Source organism: Stegastes partitus, unplaced genomic scaffold, assembly GCF_000690725.1.
Source record: "Stegastes partitus isolate 25-593 unplaced genomic scaffold, Stegastes_partitus-1.0.2 Scaffold295, whole genome shotgun sequence".
Classification (NCBI taxonomy): Eukaryota; Metazoa; Chordata; class Actinopteri; family Pomacentridae; genus Stegastes; species Stegastes partitus.
Genome location: NW_007578026.1, coordinates 499,714 through 526,200, shown reverse-complemented (window position 1 = coordinate 526,200; position 26,487 = coordinate 499,714). Strand labels below are relative to the sequence as shown.

The 26,487-nt window shown below is 44.3% G+C and overlaps 1 protein-coding gene across 1 annotated transcript in view; it reads left to right on the top strand.

Annotated features, from left to right (window-relative positions):
- The window catches only part of sntg1 (syntrophin, gamma 1), a 34,129-nt gene that overhangs the window by 2,757 nt on the left and 4,885 nt on the right, over window positions 1–26,487 (top strand). The window contains exons 3-16 of the mRNA XM_008283036.1: window positions 544–678; window positions 2,378–2,434; window positions 2,624–2,681; window positions 2,770–2,813; window positions 3,217–3,258; window positions 3,588–3,690; window positions 4,290–4,372; window positions 4,694–4,824; window positions 6,762–6,891; window positions 18,724–18,762; window positions 21,242–21,358; window positions 22,938–23,009; window positions 23,480–23,632; window positions 23,840–23,932. Of these exons, the coding sequence (XP_008281258.1) occupies window positions 544–678; window positions 2,378–2,434; window positions 2,624–2,681; window positions 2,770–2,813; window positions 3,217–3,258; window positions 3,588–3,690; window positions 4,290–4,372; window positions 4,694–4,824; window positions 6,762–6,891; window positions 18,724–18,762; window positions 21,242–21,358; window positions 22,938–23,009; window positions 23,480–23,632; window positions 23,840–23,932 (1,257 nt within the window). The remainder of the gene's footprint in view (window positions 1–543; window positions 679–2,377; window positions 2,435–2,623; window positions 2,682–2,769; window positions 2,814–3,216; window positions 3,259–3,587; window positions 3,691–4,289; window positions 4,373–4,693; window positions 4,825–6,761; window positions 6,892–18,723; window positions 18,763–21,241; window positions 21,359–22,937; window positions 23,010–23,479; window positions 23,633–23,839; window positions 23,933–26,487) is intronic.

Here is a 26,487-nt window from a genome sequence, read left to right as displayed (position 1 = left end):
GAGGAGAAGGATACGCGGAATGCAAATTTATGCAGATTAGCATGTTTTAAACGGATCATCGGAAACACACACAGCCCTCGCCGCTCGCCGCTCGCACAAAGCAGGGAAATCCAAACGTAGATGTGGGTGAGCTCGATTTTAGCCAATTTCACAGCTTCATCATTTTCATCAACCTTGCGTTTCGGATAAATGAGATGCCGTAATTTGATTTTGTCTGTGTACAAAGCACGGGGACGGCACAAAAATGTCATCACGGGAAAAAAAGAAAAACAACCAAGCTGCTTGTTTGAGAGTCACACAAAGCCGTAAAACGCTTTCTTACGTTTTATTTTGTGTGTTTATTACTCAGAATGTGGTTATTTGTTCTGACGTTAACAAGGGAAGTAGTAAAAAAAAAAAAAAAGGAAAGAAAATCACCCAAACTGTTTGCTAATTTCCATGTTCATCTTGCGCCGAGTATTCTGGATGACATTTCATTTCATGGCCAGTTAATTTAGTTCTGGAGGGATGATGAATGATTTTTATCTGTCTGACTGTTCGCAGACAAAGACTGGGATTTATTTGATGCAAGAAGGTAATGAGGAGCCGTTTAATATTCGACTACACTTGGCCAAAGATATTCTGACCATTCAAGAGCAAGATGTCATCTGTGTGTCGGGAGAGCCTTTTTATTCAAGTGTAAGTCGCCGCCGCACGAACACAAACACACCGACAACAATCTGAAGTTAGTTCATCTGTTCCTCATAAATCACACACAGCCACTAAGCAGGGATTCACCTCCCGGGTCTGACATTAAGTCGTCACAAGTTCTTCCTTCACACTAATAAATGCGGTTTCTTAAAAAAAATCAACTCGGCTGAGACCCGAGTCCACGACCTTTCCCCTTAAATGGCATTATTCATTCAATAACATTCTACTGGATGAGAAAAAAAGCAAACATCTTCAAAGACAAATGGAGGTTTGTGTCCTCTGAAACATCATTAATAATCAACGCAAAGGGCAACAGCGTCGCTGTGCTAATGCCGCTTCAGCGTGTCAGGAACAAGTGCAGACTTATTTGCCCCGGTTAAGTTTTACGTTTAAATAAAACGCTCTGTTGATTTCCTGAACGCCGTGGACACTGAAAAATGCTGATTACAGACATGGAAGTTGACATACACTGTGTGAAAAGACAGGATTACCAAAATGATCTGTATGCATGTGAATGGAGATAAAAAAAAATCTCTAAAAATTTCACTCTTTCATTATTCTAGTGTTTAGCAAATAGAAATAATTCTGGTAATCCTGACTGACCTAAAACAGGAAAAGTTTCGTCTGATTTAATGTCAGACAGTGAGAGAAAAAAAAGGTTTTATGTCTTTCTATACAGTAAACTTCTGGTTTCAGCTGAATGCAATCAAGAGACAGACGTCCGTGTAGAAATGTGTGAAATTGGACAATTACAACATCAAAAACTGTCAACAAACAAAAAAAAAATAACGGCGTCTCACAAAAGCCACGAGAAAAAACTGTATGTGGATGAGAGACTTTTAATTTATGTCCAAATTAATTCCAGTTCAGTTCCGGGACTTTCTCATTTCCATCTTCGTCTGTCAATTTGAAGATTCTTTTATTTTGTTCTCTCGGTAATTGATTGCTGTAATTGTCTCTTCAGATGTTTTGCGTTCTTACCGTGAAACTGATATATGGTAAAAGGTACAAATGTGCATTTTCGGTGCACATGCTGCCGTCGAAATTGACGTTTCATTGCAACTGAATGATTGATGACACTGATTATAGCAAGTGCTGGACGTCGTAGCTGGACATCATTTCTATCAGTTCGTGTCCATCTAAATAAAAACACATTGCACAGCTATTTTTAAATAATTGATGCTTAGACTGCCACATGTTTCTGTCTTCTCGTCGGAGCTGCTTTACGGTTTCCTTACTGATACTGGAGGTGACCAAACATGTGCCTCCACCATTTAGAAATCTACACGACAAACCATGTTTAAAAATCTGCCGGCTGACTCAGAACATTCATGCTATTGTTTCGTATCGATGGACGCTGCTGGACGTCAACAGTCTCAGTGTTTCAGATAATAGTAAATAAAGCAGGAAGTATGATATCACAAATATACATAAAGTCACATCTTCAATTATCAAACACTGAACTTCACTCCACTGTCCTGTATTAAATAAGAGCATCATCTCTGCACACGTCAAACAAAAGGATTTCATGGCGACACTTTAAAACGCAGACATCTATTCTTTAAGTCATGCAAAGCTCAGATTTCTCAGCATTCCTCTTCATTTAACTGTTGTTGCTTTGGAGTTTGGTGTGACGCTCCCCCAGGTCGAGCATCCGTCTGAGCTTATCTCTCCTGTCCAACTGCAGGAGAGGACTGTAACGATCAGGAGGCAGACGATTGGAGGGTTCGGCCTGAGCATCAAGGTAATTTAGATCCCGGCTGATTTGGCCGCTCCTCTCAACTTCTTTTAAATTAACTCTGAACAAGTGTTATTGATCATTTCCTTGTCGAGCCGCGGCGTCGGCCGAGGGATTCGCCGCGGCCGTCTCGCGAGTCGTGTTCTGCATCCGTGATACCTTTGCAATTCAATTCATGTTAATTCGTCTCCTCAGGGTGGAGCAGAGCACAAAATCCCTGTTGTGATATCGAAAATATCAAAAGAACAAAAAGGTACAATGTCAGGTTTTCTTTTTTTTTACTATTTCACTCCACTAATGAGTGTTGTTTTTAATTTTTGCATTTTTTTTCTTGCTTCCAGCTGAGCTCTCTGGGCTGCTCTTCATCGGAGACGGCATCCTTCAGGTAAAATGCCACACTAATGTCTGTTTACACGTCTCATCCCGCCCTGCAAAATAACACATCTTTAATAATTCATATGCCACATGTCCACAGAGCTGTGTGGAATGAGTTTGCTTCCCCATAGGCAACGGCATTCTATCTGTTCCATGCCTTTTGGTCACAAAAAGTAAAAATAAAATGAAAAAAAATCCCCCACATCTCCTCTCACAGTCGGAAACGTGGACGAGCCAGAGACGCTCGGTGTTCATGGCAACTGTGGATGTGACTCTTGTTTACAGTTTTTCTGCGCAGATGCCACAACAATCAGCGCGCCCGCCTCATTAATCATTTGGAAGACGGCGCTGCAGTGATGTGATGCCAGCAATATTATTTAAGGTTACCGTGTTGTTGTCGTTGTTGTTTCCAGATAAACGGAATAAACGTCAGGAGCTATCGCCACGAGGAAGTGGTAAGCTGTCAGCTCACATCTTATAGTTTCTTCCACTGCAACAACTCTTTCAGCGGCTTATCTTGTCTCACTTTATGATTTGTATCTCCCTGACATGTAAAAGCCAATTTTTCTCTTTCATTCCTGCTTAAATGCAGCTGTAGAAGAAATATGTGTGAATGCGGAGGATAAAACTTGCAGTAAATCCCTTATCTTGGGTCTCCACTCTTAGCCAAACATCGCCGCGCCATGTTTCATCACGGCGAGCAATCAGAGGGAAGAACTCACAGTTTGTGGCTCCCGCGGATAAAAAAAATAAAATCCCACGTTGTTTCTGTTTTACCTTCCAGGTCCAGGTTTTGAGAAACGCTGGCGAAGAAGTGACGCTCACGGTCTCTTTCTTAAAGAAGACGCCGGCCTTCCTGAAGCTGCCGCTGTGTGAGGACTGCACATGTAAGACGGCGCATTAGGTCTAAGTACATAATCACTATCGCTGTCGTGGAAAATAATCAAACAAAGGGTATTTTTAGCCCGTGTTATTTTCTGTCTTGAATCGGTTGTCCTGGAAACAATAAACTGGAGCCACTTTGAGAAAAACTAAGAAAAATAAATTCAGCTGCTACCTCTTTTTTCATTTTTTCTTCCTTCTTGTTTTGTGAAGAACTAAATAAAGATGCGACTTTGTTAAAGAAAAAAAAAGAGGAAAGAACACATCGGAAACTTCACAAAAGACTAAAGTGAAAGAATTGACGTTGCTCATTGTGGTGCAATTGATTGCTCCTGCATGGGAAAGCTTCAGCCCGTCATCAGACATGAAAGCATTTATAAAATCCTTTCATATGCGTATGTGGGCCAGGTTGACTGGCCATCCAGCCAGTCAACTGAATACAAATTGGCACAGAACCGGAGCCAACAGTGTAGCAGAACAAAGCAACACACTTTTGTTGATGGCTGTGATTCACTGCAGTTGGAAACCCTGAAATAGATGGAGGTGTTGACGGGTTTATTGGCTGTTTTTTTTTTGTGTGTGTGTTCGTCTGTTGTACGTTCAGGCATCCCCAGCGACCAGAGTAGTGGGACCTCCTCCCCTCTGTGTGATAGCGGCCTGCACTTGAATTATCATCCCAACAACACGGTACTTTTTCATCAGCCTCTTTCTCTGACTGACTGATTCTATAACTGTCCTTCTGTAACCATGCAGCACCGCTCCCACTGCCAGAAAGTTGTTTCCATGCGACTGTCACTGCTCGCTGATAACCGGGATGCTCTATCTTTATCTTTTGAGGAGGGGCGGGTGAGGGGGGGTGAAGCCTCTTTAATCTGCAGCTTGTGCTCGCTCGGCCTGCCCGGCGCATCCTCGGCGGCGACAGGACTTTTTTGACATGTGAGCTGTTTGAGATGTGCAAGGTGGGGGAAAAAGAACGGCTCTTCTGAATCGCGTTTGGCACCTCCACAGGACACGCTGTCCTGCTCGTCCTGGCCCACGTCCCCGGGGCTTCGCTGGGAGAAGAGATGGGTGGACCTGCGCCTTATTCCTCTGCTGCACTCGCGCCTGTCGCAGTACATCCCCGGCTCTGACGTCTGCAGGTGAGCTGCGGGACTTCATCTGGTGTCGCTGGCTTCTCCCATTAAGGCTCAGTGCTGAGATCTCTGGCTTTTTAAATGCTTGGGGATTTCCAAATGGGGCTCACTGCTGCGCGCCATCTATAAATACATCTATAGCTTTTTATCAACTGTGTAGAATGTCCCATTAAACACGGCGCGCTTTCACTCTTAACCTTTCTGGCGTCATTAAAGTAAACCTGTTTGCTGAGTTTGTAATGGTCCATTTGGGCTGTTGGTTTTTACAAACTCAGCCTGGTTTCAAGCACACCGGCTCTGAAATGTAGCAGCTGCTGCATTTTCTGATACAAGATGTACATAATTCAAACGTTCATTTACTAACGAGCTGCTCAGGAAGTGACCTCACAGTCGATGTGCACACGCAACACGCCGCACGTGTTGGTGGAAGTCGTTCGCTACCGCGGCTGATAAATCAGATAATCAAAAGCAATTGGAGCCGCGTTGTCTGAGGCGTGATTTGTCAGTTCATTAAGTCGATTAAAAAGCACAATCCCGCAATAATCATCCCACGATAACACCAGACGCCTCGACTCTCGACCTGTGTCTAAACGTTTGTTATTGTTCATAACAGGCAGTTGATTTGCAGCCTAATATCGCTCATAATCAGCCGCCGTACGTCTTCATGAGCCGCCAGACGCCATAAGTGTACACGGGAGGAGCATTAAAGTGCAGATCGACTGCTTTCTGCCACAGGAAGTTGATGCTTCCTGACGGTGCGGTGACGTGAACACAGCGGCGAGCTACCTGTCAGCTTCTGATTGTCTTTAGAAAGCGCGAACAGGAATCTGGACCAGAACTAAACGGCGGCGACGCTTAATGATTCATTTGGCTCGCACCGGCTCCGTGCATGTGATCTACTGAATAGTGGATGCTTGACATAATGAGCCATTAAACTGTCAATACATGCATTTCCATTTCTTGCTTCACTGTAGATGATAGAAACAGTGATCTTGGACTCTTGTGGTTTGGCCCCTTTCAGCTCATTAACTGAAAATTGCACGAGGACGACGTGCGTTTTTGGATTTATTCGCCGTATTAGTGGCTCGAGTTTCAGTTTATATTACAACAAAATGAAGATCAACTTGCCCTTTAGACTTGGAGAGGCCAGAGTTAGCATCGGTCCGTTTTTATTTTTGGCCACGACATTGCCAGGGCGGTGTGTTCTCCACAGAAGTGTGCACGATGAACTGTCAAGAAGCGCAGCGGCGACTCGGTTCAGGTTCGTGCATTCGTGCAGCTCAAACAAACAGCGTGTAAGCTGGTAATTAATGAGTTTTAAGCTTCACGGTTTTAGTTTTCAGTTTCATTTGTTGACCCTGCTGAGATAACCGTCTCCCGCCTCCAGCTCCAGGACACAGATGTGAGAGTTGGCTTTGCAAAAAAACAAACAGTATTCAAGCACGTTTCCCCCAAATAACAAACAGTTTCTTTAAGGATGTTCAGTTGTCTAAGAATTCTAACGTGTCTGCTAAATGGAAGAAAACATTCCTGCCATGTCGTCTGTGGTTTGTGCCACAGGAAGAGTTTTAGAGGAATCGAATAACATATGGGGCGCCCCTAAAGCTCACCTGGCTGAGCGGGCGACCCATGATCAGGGGCTATAGTTCCCCGATGCAGTGGTCGTGGGTTTGATTCCCGCTCACGGCCCTTTGCTGCAGGTCTCTCCCCCCTTTCCTGTCTGTTTCCTGCTCTAAATAAAGGCAAAAAGCCCCCCCAAAAAATATATATGTAAATAAATAAGAAGAAATTTGTTTAAATCTAATAACACACCGTCGATTGCTAGTAAGGTTTTGCTCCAATTTGATCGAATCTTCTTCTGAAATCAATTGAAAGTTTATGGTCAGTCTGTAAAAACAAACCAAACCATCCCCTGATCATTTGCTTTTTCTTGATTCTTCCAGAAAAAATGCCTTCCAGGTCATAGCGGTGGACGGCGTGTGCAGCGGAGTCATCCAGTTTCCTGCATCCGAAGACTGCCTGGACTGGCTTCAGGCAATAGCGAGCAACATTTCCGGTCTCACCAAGCACAATGTGAGTAAGAAACAATAACGGTTATGGCGCTTCGCAGTCCCACATGTAAACCACAGCGATATTGGGCTGGGTGTTGCTGCAGCACACTTGCAATTTGCGGATCGTCTTAACAGTCCTTTAGCAAAATGTCACGGCATTAAGCGCTGTAGACACGCGCTAATGTGTGTTCGCGCTCGCAGCCCGAGGTCACAATAACAGCAATCACACGGCTCCGGTCTGAATCCCTCCAGCTAAGCGTACGCACTTACACCATCTATAATTCATCGTACAATTTTAGAGTCGAGTCAAGTCAGCGTCAACGTGGCGGCACGTTTTCAAACAAATGCTTTCCACGTAGATCAGAAATGCCGGCAAGACACAGGCATGAATAAGAGAGAAAGAGTGAAGTCAGCCTCTGAACTCTGCATGTTTTTGTTTTTTTAATGCTCCTGTCACATTTTTACCGACTGCAGGCTCATCGCTCACTGCAACATAAAGTCCTGCATCTCTATGGAAACAGCAAAACCCCATCTAGAGGCAGAGAGGACTCACAAGTGTCTTGGGGGCAGCATAGCAATGTCATAATGTGGTGAATACATGAACAAGAAAAAGGCAAAAGTTCTATGATTATACAAACATGTTAAAAAGTTGTGCATTTTTTTCCTCCGAGTGTGGAGAAAAAAAAAACATGATATCTTTACATACTAGAGATATTTTACTACTTGCATTTTTAATTTGCTTCTATCCTCATCTCCCATCTGCTCTGAGTAAACACAGCCTGCAGTTCAGCGCAGTTCAGCCAAACAGGCCCTGAATTTTTTTTGTCACAAGTCTGTCGGTTGCTGCTGAGTCACTAAAGGCTCCTCACTGCTGATGAAGGTAGAATTTTTTAGTTTTTTCTACATAATCTAAATAGTGCACACAGTTTATCTTTAAAAAATGACATGTAGGGTGAAGAGATTTTAATTAAATGTCATGATTTTAAGCTTAAGCTTCCGAGCAAAGTCACAGATGATTAAGTTGGAAATGTGACAATCCAACTTTTTGTCTTCACAGTTTTTTTTAAAATATTAACTTTCAAACCTGTTGGCAGGTTTTTGGGGTCCAAAGCGCACATCTGGATAAAGTCACGACACAACAAAGCAAACTACAAACAAATAAAAGCCAGAACATGATCAGACCTTGACATATCCGGGCTTTCTTTGTGTAAGGCGGCTCGACAAAAACTAAAACCCCAGTCAACACCAAGTTGGTTTTCAACGTCCTTTGTCGACTCAGACTTTCTGCTTCATTCACATAAAAGGAGGCGTTTAAGGCGTCACGTGTGCAGCTGCTTCAGTCAACACGTTGTTTTAACGGAGAACAATGAGGAATATAAAGAATTATGACGGTAAAAAGCGGCGCTACTGCAAATGATGCAAGACGGAAATGCTGCTAGAAAACTGTTAAACGTGCGTCATACAGAAGATGTTACCGACGCAGTCGCTGGTTTCCTAAAGTTAAACTTCATATATTCAAACATGATCTTGTATTGAAGTGCATTTAGGTCTGACTCTGTCCCATAGAATAGAATAGAATAGAATAGAATAGAATAGAATAGAATACAATGCTTTCTATTGTCATCATACACAAGGTACAATCAATGTTATTGATTGGATATTCTCTGTAATAAATACCAGCAGAATAATCCATCTCCTCGTCTGTGTTCTACCAGCTGCAGAGTAAACGGACTTGACAGCAAATCAGAGTCAAACATAAAAACATATTTATGTGATTCCTGCACCGCCGGTTAAACACGCACGTCCGGTTCCCATGGCAACGTGATGCATACAGTGTGTGATGCTGTAACTCCGCGGCTTCATTCAGGGATATCAGCAACGCACAGTTCAGCGTGTTTGCAGATAAAACTCATTCCCTCAGCTGAGAATCTGTATCGCTCATAAACAACAGTCAGGAAACGATCTGGTTGAAGGGGGACGCTGTTTCCAGATGATTTAAATCTGAATCTCTGAACATAACCTGCTCCAGACCAGGTTAGCTCCACAGCATCAGTTACCGTGGAGATCGAGCTCCACAGCATCAGTTACCGTGGAGATCTAGCTCCGCAGCATCAGTTACCGTGGAGATCGAGCGCCACAGCATCAGTTACCGTGGAGATGGAGCTCCGCAGCATCAGTTACCATGGAAATAGAGCTGGTAAAAACAGAGCCACCGTCGTGACACTGAAAACTCTGACTTCAGGCTCAGCACACCTGAGAACCCACTAATCTGGCTTCGTAGAGGTTTATGAAAACGCCTCAGGATGGAAGATCTAATTACTAGTGACTGATCCAGAATTAACCAGTGACTGAATATGCTCCATCCCCTTTGGTTTCTAAGCCGGTGTGCGGGACGGAGAGCTTGGTCAGCAGGAGGCGGATTCGGAGGTCAACAGTTCAGAGAGTCGACCCGGTGCCGGTCCATGCGGAGCTTTAAAAAAAACCAAAACACACAAACACAACAATCTCCACAACTTCTTCAATCCTGTGCTTCAGTGGGAACCAGCGAAGAGAAGCCGCTACAGGAGAGACGTGGCCTCTCTGTGTTCGGTGCCAGCGAGGAGTGTCGCTGCTGCATTTTAAAACGGCTGCAGGCGAGATAGATCCGACCGACTGATTCCCACCGAGAGAATTACAGCAGCCGAGGTGAGAGGAAATAAAAGCTGCAGCCTCCACATCTGTAATGGACAGGAATGGTTTTAATCTCGCAAAAGATCTCACAGGAGGAAGGCAGCGCTGCCGTCGGAGCTGATTTGTTTATCAAATTTTAAGCAGAACCATGTTTCTTGCATGAGGCTTTACGTTCAATGACAGAAGAGGAAGAGCATCGATGGTGGCGACAGAGAGAACCACGGGTTGTTCTGGCTGAGCTGAAGGAAGCTTTTTGCTGTTCGTGATTTCACATCCTCATGTGGAAGCCGACGCTCCCCGTGCCATGGGCGTCACAATGGCAGGAGATGTTATATCGTCTAGGAATGGACCCCAAAGGAAGCATACACAGAGAAAACACAACAACATGGAGCCGTATGGTGCTCCAGGAAGAGGAGACGTTATCAGATTTAACTGAGTTTGATCCGGCAGGAGACGAATCCGTCACGCCGAGCAGAGCGGACTCCGTACGGTGAGGCGTCCTAAACATTGATGTAACGAGTCCAGTTCGCTGAATCGGACCGAGGAGGACACGAGTTTCCAGGAAAATTACTTTTTCGAGAATAATGGATGAAGACAAGAGCATCGACGGCCAGTCGGTAATTGTTTAGAACGGATGGATTGAAGTTGGGCTTTTTGATCAGGGGAGTGAATGATGGCACGTTTAAAGCCATTAGGGACACAGCCATTGACCAGGGAGCGATTAATTAATGATGAAAGGCCCAACAGTGTCCAGCGCCTCCTTGAGAAAGCATGAGGGAATAATGTCTCAGGGACAGGGTTCATATGTGAGATAATATCTGTGAAAGAAGAGAGAGGGATGGGTCAAAGGGGACGAGACCTGAGCAGCATGAACCAGGGAAGGTAGACGAGTATAAAAACACAAATATTACAACTAGTTTATCAGACCACCTGTTTGATTTCTGTATAGACCATCCAGCATGATGAGGTGCTTTAAGGCCACTCAGCTCTCCACGTTTCACCGTTCTGAACAGGAACGAGGAATTTCAAACTGAATCCACCTTTTTATCCCCAAACCTGAGCAGCTCACTGGACTTCTCTGAGAAAATCACTCACATTCAACCACTAAAACTAATGTTTCTATTCAGGAATGAAGGTAAATAACTATAATCCGACATCTGAATCAAGAAATAATAATGTGCTTTACTGTAAACTACATTTAAAAATTCATGGATCACAATAATAATTATATTTTCGCATTAAAAACATCATTGTGGTTAAAGAGCTTCTACATACTGGTGAGTTAACCATCACAGACACATAAGAGATGATTTTAGTAACTGCATTTGTTAAACACTGTACACCAGGTCGTCTTACGAAACACCTGAAGTGCCAGATTGATTGATTACTGTACTTTGTGTTACATAATGTTGACACCACAAAGCTCAGAGACGTTCAGAAACAACAAGGCTGTGTTCCTTTTGTTGACCGTATTTTTTCCTTCTCTACGACAGCTGATGTGGTGGAATAAAGACAATGTGTGTTTCCAGATTGGCGACGGCGCTCAGCGGGGCGTCGAGCACAAACGCCGCTAACGAGCTCCGTCGTCGGTCACGGCTCCGACTCAATCTGCTTCACTTTGACACTTTTCGGAGCACCTGCGTGTCACTTTTACCCCGCTGTCGTCTTTAACTATCTCTGGCAGTCAGAAAGTGGAAGATGCACGACTACGGTACGGAATCCGGCGCGAAGCGAGCGGAGACGGATTTGTAATTATGGCGTGTCCCTCGGCGAGCCTGTGTGCGAGCGGCGGCGGCTGTGCGTGTCAGAGTCTCGGGGGAGTAACGAAGCCCCGGTTAATTGGAGTGGACGAAGTCGCGGACGTACTAAACATAACGCCGATGACTCACGGCCAGAATGACCCCGGCAACAGAGAATGTATCCCTCGCTCCGGCCTTGGCATTTACTGAGGTGTGCGAGTGAGCCAGTAACCTACATGCAGGAAGGATCTCAGCGTTTGATGCTGTCCGAGTTATTAGTGGGTTTGTCTGGGTTTTTTTTTTTTTTGTCCTGTTGTCACGCTCATCTGATGCTTCTGATTCTCTGTTTCCTGCAGGGTTGGAACACTGTCCTTTCAGTTTAATGTTGTCCTCTTGTGTCTGCGTTTCCTTCCAGTAATGCAAAATAAATAGAAAGGGGTTGAAAGGAAAACAGACTCAAAGGGGGTCTGAGCACTAAGAGTTACGCTAGCGGCTCTACAAGGCTGCACAGTGATGACCTAGATGCTAACCTCCTCGTGCTCGCCGCGACGCCGTGCACGAGCTGATGTTTAGCAGGTTTGTTTTTTGCTAATTTGCACCAAATACAGCTGTGACAGGTGGCCAAGTTGGTTTTGCTGCTATTTAGTCATAAAAAAAAATGTTGGACTAAAGGATGGAACCAAATTATCCCAAGAGGGTGTCTGTAGATGCTGCTATAAGGAAAAAGTATTTATCATCTGAGGATCATGAATGCCTAAAGGTTTGGCATCTAGTTAACGCTGATTTAGCAGATAAAAGAACAGTTTTATTCACTTCAGCATCTTTCATTGTTAAATTTAGGAGTGGACACTGCTCACCTGATCTAGTCGAGTCTCATATTTTACAACGACACACCTTTACTCGACTCTTTTTTCCCCGTTTAGGCTCGATTACTTTGTGTTTCTTCGTATTTAAATGACGTGTGCTAACGCGCTTCACGACTTCATCCTGTTTTAATTTCGCTGCTGCAAAACCAACGACCCTTTGGGGACAAATAAACCGACCCATTGATTGATTGATTCTGCCGAAGATGAGCCCGAGTCCCACGAGGACTTTAAAAGCACTAGTTAATGTTGACAGATAGGCTTTTTCTTTTTTTTTTAAAAACTAATGGACTTACTTCACAGGAAACCTTGCAAATGAGACAAAGTGGGCAAAAATAGCACCAACGCCTGATATTCTGAATACGAATGAAGAGCCGGGTCGGGGTTTACTCGCAGAGAGATGTTAGACTGTCTTGGTTCGCCGTCGTACACTCGAACTGATGTGTTTGCAGTCAAAAATTGAACCATTCGTCACGAAAAAAAAAAAGAAGCGCCTCCATTTCTCTGAGCGATGATGGAGGAGGAAATCCACTCTGCTCTCTGCGCTCCACAAAATTCCCATAAAAAGCTGGGCGATGTTCAGGTCTGCTGGCTGGAGAGGCCGTCCCCGTGTTCATGAAACCACTGCTGAATTTGTTTAGCAGCGCATTTGAAGGCATCATTGAGAGGAGTACGGAGACATTATGAAAGGAAGTGTTTGCTCCATTGCTCCCGACGACTCCCACCAGTCAGCTGCACGGCTGATATCGTAGGCCGGAGTCTTCCTGCCCGTCCTCCTTCCAAATTGCGGTTGTGAATCAAATCAGGTGCAGGAATATTAGGTTAAATCATGACTCACTCCTAATGACTCACTGCCGTTTTGTTTGGCTGCGCTGCCGCCAGGTCGCGTCTTGACCTTGAATACGAGCGGCTTCTTTTTTTTCCCACAGCTCTGCGTTAAGTTTGCAGCTTTCTGCTGAGACTCGAGCTCCGAGGTGCTGATTCAATCCTGAGCCAATTTTCAAAGCTGTCGTCCGGTGGCGTTTAGCAGCTCCACTGTTAAGTGTCTGTCTACCTCCGTCAGCGAGCTCTGGCTTGTGGTCGTCTTTGTCGACGCAGTTTTATTTTTTTTGCTTTTTTTCCAGACTGACCTCGACTCACTTTCTCTGTTAGCTGTCAGTGATTTATCCACATCCAAGTACAAACTCTTTTTTCCACAGTAATATTAATTCTAGTAACTGTAATGATCAGCTGAGGGATTTTCCTGCTCGCAAAAAGTCTTAAGATGCATAATTTTGTAAAAACATCTCTGTGACATCAACTGAATAAAAGCAAACGATGCAGGATGGGATGGTTTGTTCAACTTCTGCAAAATATTCTAAGCGACAATTAGATGGAGCTTTTTTCATACTGACACAAACTTTTATGGTAAAAAAACAAGACAATAAAAGCATGATAAATAATAGATTTAAATGAATGAAATACGTCCATAAAAAGGTGTTGACAAACTGGAAATTACAAAAGTGAAAATGCAACGTATGAGAGAAAGTGCAGGGCGCCAGTATGTGAACTAATGGAGATTTCCTCAGTTATATTAATCCAAATAACTATAATATCACTCAGAAAAAGAATATTTCTCTACTTCTAGATCAGCTAAGGGATTTCCTGCTCTTAAAAAGTCATTCCCCATGTTTTTGTTGTTGTTTGTTTTTTGTTTTTTAAAATGTTTAGACACATACTTCTGTAAAAACATCTCTGTGGCATCGGCTGTAAGACGAATAAAAGCAAACGATGGAGGTGGGACGGTTTTGTTCTACTTCTGCAAAATATTCTAGTAACTGAGCGACAATAGGATGAAGCTTTTTTCACCCTGGAGCAAACTTTTATGGAAAAATAAATTGGAATAGATTTAGATAAAGTAAATAGAATAGAATATAATGCTTAAATATGTCCATAAAAAGGTTTTGACAAATAGAAATTTACAAAAGTGAAAATGCAGCATATGAGAGAAAGTGCAGGGCGCCAACTAATGGAGATACAGTCGTCCTCACATTTATTCACATCCTCCCAAGAAGGAAAAAAACATCAGTCACTGAAATAAGTCGAAATTGACAAAAGTAATAATAAATAAAAATTTAATGAACATCATGACGTTGCTTTTGAATTGTGGTTCAACAGAAATATTTTTTAAAAAACAAGCAAACAAGCCTGATGGGACCTAACATGTAGTTGAACAACCCTCTGAGCCAATCAGGTGTTTCCTGTAACTCTCAGTCAGACTTGTGCACCTGTTGGCAGGTGTTCTGGACCACTGCTCATCAGCAAAGGGCTCTGATTAGTCTGGGACAGTTTTTTGTTTTTTTAAATTATTCTTTTCAACCACAATTCAAAAGCAACATCTTATTTCACTAAATTATAACTTTTATTTATTATTACCTTTGTTTTCGTTTCTAGTTATTTGAATGACTGTTGTGAGTTTTGCTTTTTCTTTAATAGAAGGGTCTGAATACATGAGGAGTGTAGACCCTCTACCTGAGCTCCAGGACCAGCCCTCCACCTCCTCCCTGTCCTCCACAGATAGACCCTCTACCTGAGCTCCAGGACCAGTCCTCCACCTCCTCCCTCTCCTCCATCTCTACACCATCTGCCCTCACGCGTCTCGTGCGCGCAGCAACGCGCACCATCGTCCGGAAGTTGGAGGAAACTCGGACTCACCACGGACCGCTCCTCCATCAGCCTCCATGGGGGACCGTCCAGCCCGGCTCCAGGTCTCCTCCACGCCGATCAGCCGGATCCACACCGAGACCCCGGAGACGAGGAGCCCCGCGTCGCTCCAGAACCGCCGCTGACCGCGTCGCTCGTCCCGCAGAGACGCTTCCGACCCGAACTCCTCTCTCCGTCCTCCATCAGACTCCTCATCCGGTCCCAGCTCCGACCAGGGAGGCTCCAGGACGGAACCGGTCCCTCCTCAACTTCCGCTCGCTGCAGCGCTGACGGCCGAAGCAGGAGAGCGTCCAGAGAAGCGTCCAGCCGAACCCGGAAACGATCCTCCGGCGATGTGTCTCCACATGAACCCTCCGACCGGACCGTCTGGGTCTTCAGGAAGCAGGAAGAGAAAGACTTCATCTGTCACCGCTGATAACAAAGTTAGACCAGTAGTACAACTTCCGACAAAGTCCCGGTTCCCAGATCACTGGCAGACACAGGAGTTGCGCACCTTCAGTGACGCCATCATGCTACCTGTAAGCCCCGCCCATTAAAAAAAGACAAACCTGCAGTGAAGCTGATTCATTCACCAGAACCACTCAGGTGTTTCCACATCCCAACAGTCCTCCTGATCACGTTCCTCCACATGAAACCAGATCACTGTTGGTCTTCACAGAACTTTATAGAACATCATCACCCGCCACCTCACTGACAACAAAGTTAGACTATTTCAACTTCTGACAAACTCCTGGAGCTTTCAACTCATGATGCACCACAACAATGACATCAGCACGCTCATTGTAGCTTCGTCTGGGTTGCCAGGTGTGATTTATCCCATCCACCAGTAACCTGCTCACAGTTCCACCACGAAAGTAATTTCTGGCCGTGGGATACCAACTCATCTGTCCTTCCCAACAACCCTTTCCCTTCACGTCTGCCACAAGGTTGCCAGTTCCTGCCTTTCACCCCCCATCTCCTGCTGCCAGCTTAATGTAGAAGAGTTTCACAACAACCTGACCCTAATTCTCAACATAGCCCACCATCCTGAAGACCCAGGCGTTGGTCATTCTTCCATCTAGCTCACCTCTAATGCAGCAGCTCGCCTCCAACATTCATCAAAGACCAGAAAATAATAATTAAAGCTGCAAGCAGCGTTGGTCGGGTCCTCGGTCTGCGTTGCAACCTCATGCCCATCTGATCATGCTTCAAGTTAAACCTGCTTTAAGTTGAGGAGCCATGTTTCTGTCTCTGCTCAGCCTCAGACTGTCAGCGAGTCACATGACCAGCTGCACTCAGCTGTGATGATGTCATGATGACTCAGCGATTTTCTTGCCCCTGGCTGAGAGAGCTGAGAGTTTTATTCACTTTCTCTCTCCCATACAGCCACAATTTTCACCAAATATGTGTAAAAACAGCAGGAGCTGGGGAGGGGCTCGATCTCGTCTCCAGTCTCCTCGATGGGGGGGATGTGAGCCTCCTCCTGGGACAGGGGCACAAACTCAGGATGGGCCATAAAGCTGTGGATGGAGCAACGGGACTCTGGGCTCTCCAGCCTCTCATACAGGGAACTACAGAGCACATTCACCACCTTAACCTGAGTCTGGATGTGGTTCAGGCCTCTGAACCAGAGGATCTGGCCTCTCCTCAGCTCCATCTCGGCGTGGTCGATCTCATCGGCGCCCTCCGTCAGCTCCTCCTCATGGATCTCTTCCTTTCTGGAACCATGGCCTGCCTCCTTCAGGAACTTCAGGTGGTGTGGCTGAGATCAGCTGTCCCCACAGCAGCTCCCCCACACTGATGAACCCACACCACAGCCGCTGCTCGATGGTCAGAGCTGTGCAGGAGAAAGGCTTCCCTCCGAACTGAACGATGAAGATCTGCAGGATGAAGGTTCCCAGTACGATGCTGCAGAAGATGGGGATCTTGTAGATGCCCTCGAACACGTTTCTCTCTCCGTGGATCTTCCTGCCGTTGATTTCGTTGAAAAGCTGCATCATGACGGTCGAAAAACTTCTGACCAGCAAAGAGCAGGGTGAAGATGAGGACGAGATGGAACACAGCGTGGCCCAGGATGTTATTCATCGTGGTCCTGGAGATGAGAGGCTTGGTATGGTTTACGTAGCAGCAGAGACTCGGTGGCCTGTCCGGTGGCCAGAGTGAGGGACGCCAGTGTCCATGATGAGGTCTGCACGGCCGTCAGGGGAGAGTCCTGAGTGATGCAGGTGAACATCACGATCACGGCCACCATGTTGGAGGAGGAGAGCCGCCTGGCGCCCTGCCTCACAGCTCCGACTCATCCATCTGAGCTCCTTCTCCGCCCTCCTCCTCCTCCTCCTGCTCCCTCCTCTTCATCAGCATCATTTGTCACCAGTGGTGGGAAGTAACTACTAGAGTACTTTTACTCAAGTACTGCACTTTAGTAAACAATTTGTTTTTTTGTTATTGGAGGCACAGATTGTACTTTTTACTTCACTGCTATTTATTTAAAAGTTTTAGTTGCGTACGTTCATTAAGATTAACATTAAGATTTGACATAAATAAACCTGATAATCTGATTTTCCAACCTTTTTGGACGCGATGCAAAGAAAAAACAAATCTTAATTTTGATCTGTACATAGGTTTTTACCAATTGTACTAAAGTGTAGCTTCTTCTCTAAACTTCAGTTAGCATGGATTCATTCACATAAACTATTCATCATTTTATAGGAGAGAGGACAGTCCGAACATGTAGTTCCTGTGTGGCGAGATTTGTCTTTGTTTCCAGCATATTTATCATCTGAAGACCTCAGATTTATTGGAGATGTGAAATCTAGCTTATATAAAACATTACGAGCAGCTGTTTATGCATCAGTACTAATATTCTAATTTATATTACTGCAGAATTAAAACTTCAATATTTTAAGCACATTTTGCTGATGACACTCATGTGGTTTTATAAAAGATGGCTGTTTCATCAAGACCTTGTCCCAGCGTCGTCTGTTGTTGTGTAACCGTTGTGGTTTTAGTGCTTTAATCTTAAAAACAAAGGCTGCGAGTGGCGCCTCCACCGCCGTCGGCACCTGAAGCCGTCCAGCACTTGCAGGGTTACATCAGGTGCTCTTCCACCTCTGGGACGCCCACAAACTCCAGTCAAAGTTCTCCTGTTTGTATTTTTAGATATAGTGAAAGGTGCATGATTTGTTTTCAAACTTGAAGAACTGGACCCCTCAGCCTGTTCTGCTTTAGACCCGCAATCCAGACAACCTGCAGGAACAAAACCACCGTCACCGCTTCCATATATTGAAACCCGGCTCACATCCTGACAGTTATCTGGCTGCTTCCTTCGCAAAACAAAAAACCCGGCACATCTTGTTTACTCTGTGGACCCAAACTTCAGTAACATTTCACAATAAGCTGCTGCGACTTGTTCTCTCCTCCATAGGGGGGGACGCGATCGGGTCTGGACAGCTTAATTTGGCGCTCAGCTCCTAAGAAAGAGTTATATTGATGGTATGGTGTGGATTAGGGGCGAGTGATACCTGTGATCTGGGCAGAATGTTTTAATTTAAAGCCTGACTGCTCTCTCAGTAGTTTCCCTGCTTTTATTACCACACAGAGAATGGATTTTTTTAAATGGATTTTTTTTTTTTTTAAGGAAGAGCCTCGGGTCCTTGTGGAAATGACTCTATCTATCTCATTTTGAAATTTGCATGCATTGAATAAATGAAGTAGTGTTCCTTCAGTGCTGCGGCTAATATGCTCAGCTCGGATCCTGAGATTCCTGTTTATTCCAAGGATTGCCGGTGGGACTGCGAGGCCCTGTGGGGTCCGGCAAACATGTTCACTGTGTCAACTGGTGTCTGATTGTCAGCAGGACGTATTTTAATGAGTTATCGATCTTCTCGTTGAATTTAACAGGTGAAGAAGATTAACCGAAACTTTCCAGTTAACCAGCAGGTAAGACGTTTTCCTCATGCAGCAGCTGAGCCCCACTGGTGTTCCTTCACATCCTCGTTTTGCTCTCGGCTCGGCTTTAATTCATGTGTTTTGTCCTGATCTTTACAAAAATCAGGAGTAAAACCATGTCAGTCAGTCAGTCAGTCAAGAGAAAGGGCACAGCTCCGTCTTGCCAGCGATTGCAACACCAGGAGCAGGTTTTGCATAATAAAGTCCATCCACCCAGAGCTGATCAGAAAACAGCTTAATTGCCTTCAGTCAGTTAACTCACGGAGCCATCAGCGAGTCCGACGGTGAGGCTCCCTCTTTGTTACGTATTTACTCTGCTTTCTGCCTCATGAAGAAAAAAAAAAAAAACACTCAAATTCACTTGACAATTCATTTAAGAAATTAAACAGCGTGAGACGCGCTTGTCCCGAATCTTTCACACGCTTGCTTTGCAAATCCATCAAAACGGGCTCGGAGCAGGAGAAGCGAGCAAACATTTTACTTTGGTTGCAATCAAACCCAGACTTTAATGAGCAGCGACGGTGTGATGCACTCGACGGCTGAAACCACGTCTCCGAGCGTTTGCAGGAGAAGCTTTGCTGTCGTTCTCTTCATCTCCCTCCTCGTCTGACCTCTTTTTAAAAAATTTTTTTTGCACATGAATACAAATTTTTAACCTTTTTACCTTTTAGGGGCCGTCGATATAATAACAATAATAATAATAATAATAATAATAATAATGTATATGTTGACATGTTTACAGAATAACTTGATGAATGTTTCACAGACTATCATATATTTATGAGCACATAAATAATAACACATGTTTATATGTGTGCTTGTCAACACGTATGACTTCCTTTACGAATAAACTCTACATGTGAGCAGACAGATGGATGAGAAAACTTTAATCACATTAAATGATTCATGATAAAGGACGAGCAAATGTTTACGGTGTTTTATAAAACATGTATTAACGGTTATGCAAATTATTCACACGTGGAGTTTAAATGGTTTTAAAACGTGTTATGTACACATTGAGCTTTAGGCCATTTGTTAAAAAATTTAGATAAAGAAAATAGTAATGAATTAAGTCTTCACTTGAATGTGTGGTTAGTATGTACTCATTCGAGATGCTTCACAGGTATCGTCAAATGCATTAATTAGTACAGAAAAAAGTCCTTCTATCTCTTTAAATACATTATTTATTAACTGTTAATGTCGGCCTTGTGTTTTAAAAGATAAACACAAAGGTTAAAAGTTTCACAGATCTGCACTGCAGCAGCTACGTCTTAACTATCTCTGGCCGAACCGAGACCTTTGTGGGCAAATTAGTTCTGCAAATCAATAAACAGACCGCTCAAGACAAGACGTCCGGACTTATTTAGCACATTTAAAGCAACAGAAGTTCAGCCAAAGTGCTTTCAGTTTGAAACGAAACCTCGACATTACAAATTTATGTGACTAAAAGAGGCAGAAACAATCATCTCGGGGCACTTTAAATGTTCAGGTCAAGACCTGACGATATTACAGAAGGAAGTCCAATAAGTCTCTCTGAGCGAAGACACTGGGTTGTGTGGTTTTATTGGGTTTTTATGTGTCTTTGTGTTACGACCTTTTGGTACTTTGGGTTTGTCAAGCGTTTAATCTGCTGGATACACCCACAGTAGACAGACGTACCTGATTTCTAATCTTAACAGACAATTTGGTTAAATCTGGCGTCCTGCTGGGAGTTAGAGGAGAAGATTCCCGCTCTCTCGTTTGTATGCTTGATACGAAGCGACCACCTGCAGCCGGCAAGCTGTTCCAAAAATAACAAAATCATCGCCGCACCTCTGAAGCTCGCTGATTAACGCCTCGTATCTCATTTGTTTAATCTGTCCAACAACCGCCGCGTAGAAACAACAAATCAACTTCTTGTGTGTGCGCGCTATGAGTCCGACTGCTTCTGCATCGGGACCAGCCACTTCCTGGTTGTCTTCACCGGTTGCCTGGCAACTAGTCCTGGCCAAGAAACAGTCCAGCGCCGAACGCTCTGTAAAATAGCAGGGAAAAGTTTTTATTTTTTTTAGGTGGTTAAAATTTGTGTTGAGCAGCTTGTGATCATTCTGATTCCTTACCGTACCATGTCAGTGTTTTTTTTTGTTGCTCTTGTCGGTGTAAAGGTCAGCTTTGTTTTAATGGATTTGCTCTTTCTCTCCTGCTGCTGATACGCTGGATGAAGGCGAACACAAAAACACTGATGACTGAACATTTCAGTTCACTATAACCAGGCTCAAAAATGTCTTCCAGTTTAATTGGACGTACTAATGCGATTAAAACCTGTAACCTCTCCAAAGGACTTAAGAGAGATAAAAAAAACAGGAGGTTAAATATGACAAATATGGATAATCTCAACTGTAAAACATCTTTGTAAAGCCTTCAAACAACTTTCTAATTGATTGTAAGGACACAACAGTACCATGCAGTGATGCCCTCGTGTGTTTTCCAGATTATCTACATGGGCTGGGTCGACGAGAAGGAGCAGGACTCCGTTCAGGACCGAATGTATTCACCAAAGTTCCTCGCTTTGAGGGGTTCCTCGCTCTTCAAGTTCTCAGCACCTCCTGTAAGTTGAGTTTTTTTTTTTACTTCGTCTGCATTTTTTTTTTTTAACTCCATGTGTTTGGTGTCATTCAGCTCCACGGGGGCATTTTTCATTTGATGCTAATGTATTGTTGAGAGAGAAAATGCTTTCCTGTTGGTTTTAAAAAAAAGAAAAAAGCAAGGCGCTCACTCATAATCATTTGTGCCGCATTGATCTTCCACTTGATTGATGGCGATCATTAAATCTGTTTACATTCTGCCAACCACTTAGGTGATTATGACAAGAGGGATAAGCTGTCGATGGTACTGGAGATGGGAGAAGATTGATAGATAACTGAAATTGCCTGCTCAGTGTGAATGTGCCGATATAAATGGAAAATGCTAATGCGGGCGAAACGGTGGAATATATGAGCCTCATGTCGAGACACGCTGCTTGATTATTCAAGACTCGTTACCTGTGACGAATATTTCCCTTCACGTGGCCGCATGGTATTTGAATTTAGCGTCATCAATAATTGAGCATTGATAACCCCCCCGCCTCCAAACAGCTACTGTCCAATCAGCATGCCAGAAACAATGGTTGGGGTCTATTAGGAATGAGAACTGAAAACAGAACATAACACTTCATGTCATTAGCTAATTAGTGTATCACTCTGTGGTTAAAGGTTACACAACAAGAACACCAACATCGTCTTGTGTTAGACCAGTGATCGCTGCTCTCTCTGGCTTTTCATTGGTTTTATGCTCCAGGAACTTGAGCAACAATTAGCATTAAACAGCTTCATGTTTGACACCAAGGATCATTTTCTCTTTTAAAAACGAAGCACAAGTTTGCAAGTTACCCAAGTGTGCACGCACAAGGATCCAACAGGACCCATAACGTTTTAATTTAATAATACCAGAACATAACATTTCACGTCATTAGCTAACTAGTGTATGATTCTATGGTTAAAGGTTACGCAACAAGAACACCAACATAGTCTTGTGTTTTCAGCTTCCAGTGGTTTTATGCTCCAGGAACTTTAGCAGGAATTAGCATTAAATAGCTAGCACCAAATATAATTTTCTCTTGTAAAAATGAAGCACGCTGTTTAAAACTATAAGGTGATAGAATGCAAGTTACCCAAGCATGCATGCACAAGCTCACATGAGGACCAAAAAAGTTTTAATTTAATAATACCAGAACATAGCTTGACTCTGCGCTGCACAAACAGTGTTTTGCACAGATCAACACTCAAGAGTTCAGACTTCAATAATTATCCACTTAACTACAGTTCTTGCTGCAGTTTGTTCCCTTCTGTCATCTGCAGACACGGTTGCAGAGTTTAACCAGAAAAAGATAAATAACCACAACATTTGACAGGCTGTTTAAAAAAGCACTTCCTGTCAGCAGTAAATAAATAAAGTATAAACGAATAAAGCCGTCAGCGTTCTCACTGTATGCCGTACATACATCCTACGACTAACAGGTGCAAGGTTCAGCAGGTGTTTTTATTATTTATAGTGTTTCTAATGAGTCATCTGCATAAAAACATAGTTTTAGGGACGGTTATCACGCTTTTGCTTTATCCTCATTTGTCAAATCAAATCCATGTTTCCAGGTGACAACGTGGGACTGGACCCGAGCAGAGAAAAGCTTTACCGTGTACGAGATCATGTGCAAGATCTTAAAGGTATGACGGTCGTTTTATTTTTTTTCATTTCACTCCCCGAGCATTTAGACGAGCAACTCTCACACCGGGTACACGCTGAGAATATCAAGTAGCAGAATCTGAGGAAGGCACTTACGTAACTCCCTTATTTATTTGGATGCGTTCTTCTCCAATCCCACAGAGACACTCAAGGTTCAGATTTCATCTTTTATTCTCTGCAGGTTCGAGGTCACTTTGAATCTGATCGCGAGAATTTATCTGCATTTCATTATCTCCACACTCATTACGGCAAACTTAATTCATATAGATTCACATATTCAGTGGGTGACCTTCCTGTGCCGTTGTGATGTGTTATGTAGGTTACACGGAGGAATGAGACGCTGCGTTAGAGTTACACGTCCTCTGTTAATATGCGTTAGTGGTTTGCTTTAGGAGGCTGCCTTTGCTGTTGTGTTTCCCGTCTGTACCTGATCACTGTGCTGTTATCTCAGGACAACGACCTCCTGGACAAGAGGAGGCACTGCTTCAGCGTCCAGACGGAGACCGGCGAGGACATGTTCTTCAGCGTGGAGCTGGAGTGCGAGCTGCTGATCTGGGAAAAGGCTTTTCAGATGGCCACCTTCCTGGAAGTGGAGAGGATACAGGTCGGCACCTGAGCAGTAGCGAAAACGTGCCGGGAATTGTGAGGATTTTAATCTGGCACGCGGTTCCAGCTCGGTTGTTTCAGCACAAAGATTGATAATGTTCATGTGACATTTTCAGCAGAGCAAAAAAAAAAGAGAAAGAAATCAACAGGCTTTTGTGTCCTTGTGTGGCTCTTGTGGGTAACAACGTGTTCTCCTGTTCTGCAGTGTAAAACGTACGCCTGCATCATGGAGAGCCACCTCATGGGACTCACAATTGACTTCAGCATGGGCTTTGTGTGCTTTGATGCTGCTTCAAAGGTGGGTGAAGGACGGTCCTTTGTCATCGATACAAATATGGAAAAAGGAGCCGTTGAGTGGGAGATTTTAGTCAACACTACTGTAGACAGTGTGATGAAACCAATCACGACGCCTTCCCCTTTTCCTTTTCCTTTTTTTCCTTCGTGCTGCTAACTTATTCTGCACTGTGAGCATTTTGGGAGCGTGAGCACATTTGTTTTGACGGCTGGTTCCCCCCCAGCTCAAACCTCTCACTCCTGCCTGCAGTTCCTTTTGGCCTTTCCCCAAGTCTGAGAGCCACGCAGACGACTCCGCTGGTGCACATTATGTGGATGAGCAGGACACAAGCACTGCCATATTGTTCTCTAAGATTCTGGCCCTAATTCCTGCGATGTGGAGCAACGATGTCCCCTAAGGATGATAAAAACGTTGCCAGAGTATTGTTTATAGAGAGAAATGCACATAGCACAATCCATATGTAAACTGTAATTGCAGACAATACACGGGCTGGGATTACTCTGTAATTAAAAGCTGCTGTTGGCAAATTTCAAAACCATGTCGGTATTGGTTTCAGTCGGAAACGGCTCAAAAATAACTCTGTTCGACAAGTAGAGCTATAATCTGCTGGCTCAGGCCCCAGTGAGACGCTCCGCCGTGTCTCAGTTTATATCAGAGGCAGGGTTTCCGTATAAAGCATCTTAATGGGAACATGAAAAACAACCAAGACATGTATTGCATAATTATTTATAATATTATAAAGCCTAACTCCCAGTAGAGGCTGCAGAGTTTCCGTCGCTCTCCTCGGGCCGGTGGCTTCTCTCAGCAGTCCAAAGACGCTGCTCGCCTGTGACGTGTCATAATGGATGGATAAATAGATGTTTGAGGCACTTAGAGTACAGTCTGTTCAATAAATGAAGCCTTACAAGACATTAAGGGAAACATTTTTATATATCAAGTGATGTTTTGAGCCACTCAGTGAATGTTCAGATACACAAAACAGAGAAGCAAACACAAAGCAGTTAATGTACATTTGACAACTGCCTGCATTAGAAAGGCCATTAAAAACAAGGTGGCTGGAACTTGCATGCAGGTAAATCCTTTTCTGATGTAAACTGTGTGTGGCGGAGCGGGGCGTGCGGGGGCGCTACTAATAGATTGCCTAACTGATGGACTAAGGGGAAATGTGTTGACCGACAACGCCACCTGGGTTTAAGGTTCTCACCCAGGGAACCGACCTACTCCTTGTTCACACACACACACAGCAAAGCACACAGGTTCGCGACACACTGGGGGGAGACGTGGTTCTACATTATAAAAAATAGATTTTATTTTCCTACAATAGTTAAAATACAGGACCGAATTTAAAATATAGAATTGAAATCACCAAAATCCCACAAGGCAGATTCAAATGAAAACTAAGGAAAACAATGCAAAGCAAATGAGAAATCAAGAAAACCATGCAAAACCAAAGAACTCAAGCAATAATAATCTTTGCAAACACATGCGAAAATAATGAAACTCAAAATACAAAGCAAAATCACACAAACAAACTAAACAAGGCAACACTGAGCCCAACACAGGTAACAAACAAAAACAGCAAACCAAGTGAAGCAAAGCCAAGCAAAGGAAAAGCTAAGCTAAGCTAAGCAAGGCAAACTTAAACAAAATATAACAACAAACCAAAATAATACAAAAACAACATTACCAAAGCAAAACAAAGAATGCTGCCATGCAAAGTGAAGCAGAGTAAAAGATGCAAGCGGAGCAAAGCAGCAGAGCGACACCACCCAGAGCAAGCCGCAGAGAGACGGCGATGCTAACGGCGATGCTAACGGCGATGCTAACGGCGGCAAAGCGGCGGAGCGCCGCTAACCCGGCAAAGCAGCAGCGGTCCCACTATTCAGCCACATCTTCCAGTCACAGCCTCTGTTCAACAAGTCTAGGTTAAATACAAACCAACAGATAGATAAAACTAAGTCAGGCTGTTTACCTACCATTCAGCTGTGTTCAGTGAGCACCTGAAGGAGGAGGGACACACTCTTATGTAGCGGCAACAGCAGAAGACTCCCAAACTGCACTGGCCGAACAGGCAGCCGCGAGCCAAACGTGCCGGCACGGGGTCCGTGACACATGCGGCTGCGTGGAGCGCCGCCGGTACCTGACAGGCAAGAGCAAGGCGACCCGGAAGTGGGCGGTCTCAGAGCCAAGAGCGAGAGACACCAAGATGGGCACCATACCCTTATAAGGAGTGCCCTCAAGCGGTGATAGGCTGAATAGCATTCTCCATTAGGAGCAGAAATTAGGCTTCATCCTGCCACAATCTACCCCCCAAAAATGCATCGGCGCCCCGACGAAGAGCCAATCAAAGCAGAAACCACCATGGCTAATTCCAGGGTCGGAAGATTGCAATAACTGCATTGGAGGCCGGCTCAGGTGGATTTGCGGCCGCCTGGGGCCGTTCTGCCACCGATCTTGGGAGACGATTCAGATTAGAATGGTGACCCGCAGTCGACCGTAAGGTCCGTCTTACTGTCACCTCCTCCGTACCAGACTGAGTGGCTGCAGGGGCCTCCATT